This window comes from Miscanthus floridulus, unplaced genomic scaffold (genome assembly GCF_019320115.1).
Source record: "Miscanthus floridulus cultivar M001 unplaced genomic scaffold, ASM1932011v1 os_1394_2_3, whole genome shotgun sequence".
Classification (NCBI taxonomy): Eukaryota; Viridiplantae; Streptophyta; class Magnoliopsida; order Poales; family Poaceae; genus Miscanthus; species Miscanthus floridulus.
In genome coordinates this window covers 32066-40000 of record NW_027097691.1, presented here as the reverse complement: position 1 = coordinate 40000, position 7935 = coordinate 32066, and the positions used below count along the sequence as shown (strand labels likewise).

The 7935-nt window shown below is 39.1% G+C and overlaps 2 protein-coding genes across 2 annotated transcripts; one reads left to right on the top strand and one right to left on the bottom strand.

Annotated features, from left to right (window-relative positions):
* Positions 1 to 1874: 1874 nt before the first annotated feature.
* On the bottom strand, positions 1875 to 2962 carry LOC136533994 (protein SGT1 homolog). Its single transcript, XM_066526501.1, has 5 exons — positions 2873 to 2962; positions 2400 to 2448; positions 2223 to 2296; positions 2009 to 2138; positions 1875 to 1918 (listed from the first exon to the last, which is right to left on the bottom strand). Exons 2-5 carry the CDS (start codon positions 2423 to 2425, stop codon positions 1915 to 1917), a joined length of 234 nt encoding a protein of 77 aa, XP_066382598.1. The 5' UTR covers positions 2426 to 2448; positions 2873 to 2962; the 3' UTR covers positions 1875 to 1914.
* Positions 2963 to 4252: 1290 nt separating this feature from the next.
* On the top strand, positions 4253 to 6413 carry LOC136533989 (protein FAR1-RELATED SEQUENCE 5-like). Its single transcript, XM_066526498.1, has 3 exons — positions 4253 to 5820; positions 5914 to 6251; positions 6334 to 6413. Exons 1-3 carry the CDS (start codon positions 4253 to 4255, stop codon positions 6411 to 6413), a joined length of 1986 nt encoding a protein of 661 aa, XP_066382595.1.
* The last annotated feature ends 1522 nt before the right edge of the window (positions 6414 to 7935 follow it).

Here is a 7935-nt window from a genome sequence, read left to right as displayed (position 1 = left end):
TTCCGGCCCAAGGCCAGCCATGGCCTCTATTTATAACCCCATGGGCAAATAGAGCCGTTACCCCTTCACTGGGCAAAACTCGGGCCGACCGGACGCTCCGGTCCGATCGACCGGACGCTGGACCTCAGCGTCCGGTCACGCGATACTCGCCACGTGTCCCCTGCGTTCAACGGTCATCTTCCGATCCCAACGGTCATCTGCCGACCGGACGCAGCACTTCAACTGACCGGACGCTGGACCCTCAGCGTCCGGTCGTTTCCAGTAAGCTCCCGAGCATGACCGGACGCGTCCGGTCGAACGCGATCGGACGCAGCCAGCGTCCGGTCACTCTCCAGCTACTGCTACACTCCACGACAGCGCGACCGGACGTAGCCTGCCAGCGTCCGGTGTATTCAGATCCAGCGTCCGGTCAGTTGACCGACGCCAGCATCTTCTCCATTCTCTTCACCCTTGCTCAAGGTGCTAACCACAAGAATTTGCATCCGGCGCAATAGAAAATAGACATTCCATTTTCCCGAAAGCGCCGAATCCCGCCTCACAAGCTCGGCGGGAGGGAGAGAGGGACCCAAACCCATCTCACCCCTGCAAACACTACCTCCTTTGTAAATGTGCCAACACCACCAAGTGTACACCACCATGTGTATGTGTGTTAGCATTTTCACAATCATTTCCCAAAGGATGTTAGCCACTCAACTTGCCACGCCACTCGATCCTAGTGACAATGCAAAGTTAGATCACTCAAGTGGCACTAGATGACCGATATGCAAACAAGTTTGCTCCTCTTGATAGTACGGCCATCTATCCTAAACCCGGTCATAAACTTCTCTACACACCTATGACCGGTGAAATGAAATGCCCTAGGTTATACCTTTGCCTTGCGCATTCCATTCCATCTCCTTCAATGTCGATGCAACACATGCACTAACACGATCAACAATGATATGATCCACTTCATATCATCACGTGATCATATTGGTTCATCGATCTTGACTTCACTTGCTCTTCACCGTTGCCATCGTCCATCGGCGCCAAGTCTTGCTCAAGCTTCACCGCCACGCGGTCCATCACTCCAAAGCCTTCGACTTGCCCTTCACGCTTGCAACCGGTCCATCAAGCCAAGTCTTGTCTTGATCTTCTCCACCTTGATCACATGACTCAATGTCATGTCTCATGTGCATTTAAGCTCCTTCATCATCACATGTGTGAGCTTTGCAACATCTCCAAGCCATTTTCACCTTCATGGCATATGTTGCTCACACACATGTACCTGTGGACTAATCACCTGTGTATCTCACATAAACACAATTAGTCCACCTAGGTTGTCACTCAATTACCAAAACCAACAAGGACCTTTCATATAGGTTGACTTACACCTTAGTAACAGAAAACAAGTATGAAAAGCAACATCAACATAGAATGGACAGTGATTACCTCTTAGTGAATAGAGAGGCATGAAATCTTTAGCCATGCCATCTGCTTCATAACTGCAAGACAATAAGTACCATCTGGATTAGGTTCATTTTTTTTAGATGAAGACATGGGTTTATATATGCAAACCCCCAAATCACAGGTGCCTGATATATTAACCTGATCCTGTAATCCTATGTTCACACTAATCAGAAGACTAATGTACCTAATGCATCTAACATTTGACAACAAGGTAAGAAGAGATTATCTTCCTGTCACACCAATTACTTCATCTAGATATTACTTCATCTAGATATGTTAGGTTGAAGGATGAAAGGAAGCCAAACAAAATAGGTTTCCTCATTGCTAAAGAAAAATTTTTAGATTCCAGCAAAAGCTACAAACCTCACGAGGTCGTAGAGAAACACTTCCCTTATGGCAGTAAAGTCTATGGCCCAACAAATCCATAAGTGCCTCACCAACAAGGTAGTAACAGAAACAAAATAGCTACCTATACTGGGAAAAGGTCAAGTGGTTTGATTACATAGCATTCAGTCTGAGCTAGGTGGTTCAAAGAGTTCTACGAATTTACACTAGTTACCTGTATTTAGGTTTGCTTGGGGGTTCTACCACTGGCGTTGTATTCTCTATATTTGCGACATCCTCCTTGTCCTCAACAGTAGGAGCCACAGGAGGCTCAATATTCTTTATTGGTGCCTGGCTAGATTCCTCTGGACACATAAACCAATTAACACTAGCTGAAGTTTATTTTGCTCACCAGCAATGCTTCAATAGACGAGTAAACCTTGAGTCACCTGATGCATAGGAAGAACCCAACTCAACAGCAGCCTTTGCAGTTTGGTATTCTTCAAGCTTAATGCATGCAGCACTGTAAACAAGAAATAACTTAGTACATAGACAAAAATATAGCAGAGGGAATTATGGGAGTGTTCATGTATAACTTTTATTGAAAAAAGAAGAGTGCCACTAACCATTTCCGGTAGTAGGCTTTATGCATCGTAGGATCAAGTTCAAAAGCTTCTGCAAGTTTAGTTAGTAATTCCTTTAGTGCTATACATTTATTGTGTTCAAAAACAAATATGCAAGCCAATGATGGTAGCATGAATAACACTACAAACTATGCTTTCTATTTCTGGATGTTTTAACAGAACATGAATCTAGAAAGAAGAACAAGGCTGCAGGAAATGTCAGAGGCACAATATCAGATTCACAATTATGAGGATATGATTCGCCAAGAAGAAAGCAACAATGATGTAAAATTACTCCTAATTCAAAACAGTTGACACAAACAATAAATAAATGAGAACTAATGGCTTCTTCATTTTCTTGCAGGTTTCAATTGCTTCCCTTATGCAACTAATACAAGCACCAGTCGAGTTTGATCAACTACTTGAGGTAAGAAACACAATTCAATGATGCAATGAAAAGCTATGTAAGTACTCACCTGCTTGCTTTTTTTATGAAGCAGAATAATATGTATGTCACAACAAGTAGATGTGATGATTATCCAACATCAGTGAAGTCACAAGAAGCAATTAAGGAAGTGCAGTCAGCTCCTTACCAAATATTTGTAGGCACAAATTATTCCAGTCACCTTTCAAATACCTACAGATACAAAAAGGTGAGCAAAATCATTGCTCAGAATAAAAAAATGCCAACATAAGAAGGTTGTTTTTCGACTATAATATATTTCAATGCAAGGAGGCTACACTGAACTTATGATGGAACAGATCAGGAACTCTCAAGAAGATAATCAGACTGATTGGAATACGCAGGTAAAATTTTATAATACCAGTACACAAAAATTACAATTGAGACATATGTAAATTACACACATATGTGCAATGTAATTTCAGCATAACAATACTTTAATTTCAATGCTTCATTATAAACTGTGCAGCAACATGAAGAGATGCAAGGATCATTAACAAAGATGATACTTGGAAATGATAGGAATGAGGTAAAACTATATTATATATGCTTGTCAGACTAGTTGTATTATATTATAAATGGTAACCATTCTCATTATCAAACAAATAAAACAGAATATGAGACTTGAAGATCTAGATGGAATCTTTCGACCACAAACTGACTGGTCAATATCAAAGTCAAGGCTATCATATGAGGTACATACAGACAGCTGAGCCAATTTGATTACATTTATAAGCAATACAAATATGTACTGGCATTAAAGTAAAACTTATCTTTGCAAAAATAGGATGGAGAAATGGCAATCGTCGCTGATGATGATGGAGCAACAACAAGCATAGCTGATGATGATAGATCTGAAATTCAACAATACCATTGGCAAACTGATGTATTCAATAACATGGACATTGATGAGGTACATAAAAAATGATCTCTTCAACTATTTCAGTCCACACTGAAAAAAAAATATTTGTATTATAAATCGCATTACTCAGAAACTGAGACTCCTGCTAATATATTTATAGGTGCAGCATGAAAATCAAGATGACCAACCAACAATGGGAGAAAATGACTTGAGGATCATAGCAGTAGAACCAACAAGTTCAGATATTACATCAACAGTAACAGATGATAATGAACATGTAAATGGCAGCCAGGAACTGACGGAGGAAGAGATTGAAGAATTCATCAAAAATGAGCAGGTTGTAGCATCTGAAGGCAACAATGCACCAATCAACAGCAAGTACACCCCACAGCTATCGATGGAATTTAAAAGTAGGATGATGCTCACCATTTCTTCAACTTCTATGCGTTCCTAGCTGGATTTCAAGTTGCCATAACACATACAACAAGAACTCAAAGTAAGAAGAGAAATAATGAGGTAGTCAAAGTGACAATGAGATGCACTCGTCAAGGAAAAGAAAAGGAACCAAAGTGTTTAGAGCAAGAAGAAGCTGAAGTAGACAAGGATGTTGGAAAGAAACCGGTAAGAAGAAGGAAAACAAATGTTCAGCAGAAGTCAGATTGTCCTTGTGTTATGATGGTGAAAGAAGAAGGAGTTGTATGGAAGGTTAAAACTCTTGATTTGGAGCATAATCATGAGCTATGCCCTGGAGACAGGGATCAACTATTTTCTGGTCACAAGTATATGACAGAAATGGAAAAAGGACTTATCAAGACTCTAAACGATAACAATATCCCGACTAGGAAGATGGTTTCTATTCTATCGTATCTTAGAGGGGGGCTTACAGCTATACCGATGAAAAAGAAAGATATCAGCAACTACAGGACAAGGCTGAACAGAGAAGTTAAAGGATCAGATATGACACAAGTACTGGATTATTTCAGAAAGAAACAAACTGAGGATCCGTCTTTTTTTTACAAGTTTGATTTAGATGAGGACAAGAGAGTGAGAAACTTGTTCTGGACAGACTGTTCTTCTATGAAATATTATGCAGATTATGGAGAATGTGTAAGTTTTGACACGACATATATGACCAACCGATACAACTTACCTTTTGCACCATTTGTTGGAATCACCGGACATGGGCAAAGTTGCCTTTTCGGATGTGCTTTCCTGTATGATGAGACAGTGGACACTTTTAAGTGGGTATTTCAAACTTTCCTTGAAGCAATGGGAGGAAAACACCCTCAAACAATCATCATAGACCAAGACATGGCGACGAAATCAGCAATAGAGCAAGTCTTCATAAACACAAAGCATAGAAATTGCTTGTTCCACATAAAGACCAAATGCTACAATAAGAATGTCAAGGTCTTTGCAGCAAACGAAGGACTATATGAAGACTTTGAAGATATAGTGAACAATAGTCTAACGGTGGAAGAATTTGAGCGACTTTGGAAGAGAATGATTGAGGAAAGAAACCTTCAAGGGAATAACTACTTTTCCAAGATGTGGGAAATGAGGAAAAGGTTTATCCCGGTCTACTACAAAAAATACTTTTTCCCTTTTGTACAGACCACATCCAGGAGTGAGGCAACAAATGCGAGGTTCAAAGACAATGTAGGGCCAACCTATAGTATCATCAGCTTTCTGAAAGAGTACAATCGGATTGTTCATACCATAAATCGAGCAGAAAGGCTAGAGGACAGCTATAGCAAGCAGAAAAGGCCAAAGGAATTTATATTCAGCTACAGAATAGAGCAGCTATACAACAGAAATATATTCAAAAAGTTTCAGCTACAACTGAAGGCAACATCAAGGCTGAACTACAGGGAAACTGAAGATGGAAAAACATTTGAGGTGTGGCAAAAAAGTAACCAGATTCAGGAGGTTCATAGGTTCAGGAGATATACAGTAAACACTGAACTAACACAAGGAGAAGAAGAATTTACCTACATATGTGCAAAATTCAGCAAAGATGGCATACTCTGCTCTCATATCCTAAAAATAGTCATTGAAAAGGAAATCAGCATAATTCTAGACAAATACTTCTTAGACAGGTGAAGAAAAAAGGATATGAAGGTACATGTTGAAAGACAAGAAGAAGAAACAGTTGAAACAAGCTCATTGTTGAGATTCAACATATTATCCAGGAGATCAACAATACTGAATTCAAAAGGAACAAAAAATGAAAAAGCCATGGAATACCTTATGGCAGAATTCGACAAGATGGAAATCAATTTAGATAGAATGCTATGTGCTCAGCAAACAGGTGAAGCACAAAATGACCAGCAAGGAAATGAAGAAGGACAAACTATAGCTGCACAAGCTGGAGATCCACAGACTGAAATAGATGATCCAGAAAGAATTCAGAGAAAGAGAAGGCCACCTAAACCTGTCAGAATGAAGACACATATAGAAGAAATAAAGAAGAAATTGGTGGCAGCAGAAAAGAAGAAAAAGAAGAAAACAAATGACACAGACAGTGCAGGTATAAAATTTAAGGACATATAAATAGAATTTGAATCCAAATGCAAAAATTCTTATTTATGTGAACTAATAATGTTTTGTAGGCTCCCCGGTGAAGCCAAAAAGAAAGAAGAGGAAGGAAACATCAAATGGTAGCACTAATCCTGAAGCCACACCACACTAAGGACACGGTGATCAAATAAATGCAGCAATTCACGATGATCAGCAGATAGAAGCAAAATTTAAGTAGCCAACATATTTATGTAATTTATGTAATGAGCAGGATGTTACAAACCTTAAATTAAATTATGCCTAGATCTAAAATTACATATGCTAAGAACTACAATTGCAGTGCCCAATATCTGCAATTTATATTATCGGTGATTGTAATTGTGAAACTCCAAGTAGTACAGATAGATTAATAAGTACAGTTACCCAAATGTACAGATGAAAGGGCCATAAGGTGCCTAAGTAAGTATTCAGAATCTGACCTGTTTCACCTCTCCATACCACAGACAGGGAATAGCGACGAAACCGACAACACCAGGAACAAGGCATAGTAGAGCAGGCTGCAATAAGCCCCAAAAATAATTATAGTATTAAACAAACACTAACCCTTGAGGGTTGCCAATAATTGACAATTCATAAATTTTCAAATTTCCTTCAACTGTAGCACAACAAAACAACTAAAGATGATTTGTATCCTATCATTGTCATGGTCTGAACAAGCAAACACAAGAGATGAAGCCAGTTTGATTCCTTTATCTTAAAAAATGAAAAAAAATGATGGGCAAACAGAAGAAATGGATGGACAGACAAAGACTAATATACCGAACACACCAAAATGTTGTTGTTTTAGCTTCAAGCAGAACAGACAAGAAAAATCCCTGCGCTGTTCGCACCCAATTAGAATCTTCATCAGAAAACACTTATGAATGTTATCTTAGAAAATACAGAATATCGAACACAGTCGATAGTTGACAGGATGCTCATATTTATTTAGAAACCAACAAGAAGAATAATAACCACCAAGCCAAATAATTGAACTTGATGACATCATACACTGTTGGGAGTTGGCTGCTTGTCATGAATATAGATAAAGTATTATCCATTCTCCTCCATTAACCACACACACAAAATTTGAGGGACAAATATATAGATTGGATGTAGTAAGCACCTACAAATGGTGTAACAAATATAGGCAAACGAAAGAAGCATAGGGACTGACCAAGATCAATATTTGGATGGCTTCAAGTAATTTTGCAGCGGCACTAGCTGATGGTTGTGAGCTTGTGTTCGACAACCGAAGTGCCTGTCACCTCTATCTCTTCAGCTCGGTTCTTTTTCAGATGGGAGCAAGTACATTCTCCTGCATGCAACCAACAGAGTAACTAGTGAATTAGTCTCACCACAAGAGATTACACAAATTTTAAATGAGAATTTGATGAAAACTTTCCAGATTTACTTAGCCTTCACTTATTCAGACATACTTGCAGAATATATAGATCAACTAGCACAAAAATGACAAAATCACTGACAGATGAACAAGCACTGCATGCAAAACGAGATCTATAGACAGCGCCAAAAATAGCTCCAAAAAAATAAAGTTAGCAAGTGGGCCTAACCAACACACGAGACCCCACCATTCCACTCACATGAGTATACCTGAAATGGTCATACCTACAAACAAGCTTAGATATACCAAA

What these genes read in the sequence shown, in the direction of transcription:
- LOC136533994 (XM_066526501.1), bottom strand. Translation starts at nt 2,425, where the DNA reads ATGCATAAAGCCTACTACCGGAAATG. An exon ending in AAAGCCTACTACCGGAAATG is followed by an intron (nt 2,297 to 2,399) that starts GTTAGTGGCACT and finishes TCTTGTTTACAG; the next exon opens with TGCTGCATGCATTAAGCTTG. An exon ending in GGGTTCTTCCTATGCATCAG is followed by an intron (nt 2,139 to 2,222) that starts GTGACTCAAGGT and finishes TTATGTGTCCAG; the next exon opens with AGGAATCTAGCCAGGCACCA.
- LOC136533989 (XM_066526498.1), top strand. Translation starts at nt 4,253, where the DNA reads ATGAGATGCACTCGTCAAGGAAAAGAAAAGGAACCAAAGTGTTTAGAG. An exon ending in GACAAATACTTCTTAGACAG is followed by an intron (nt 5,821 to 5,913) that starts GTGAAGAAAAAA and finishes CATATTATCCAG; the next exon opens with GAGATCAACAATACTGAATT. An exon ending in AAATGACACAGACAGTGCAG is followed by an intron (nt 6,252 to 6,333) that starts GTATAAAATTTA and finishes AATGTTTTGTAG; the next exon opens with GCTCCCCGGTGAAGCCAAAA.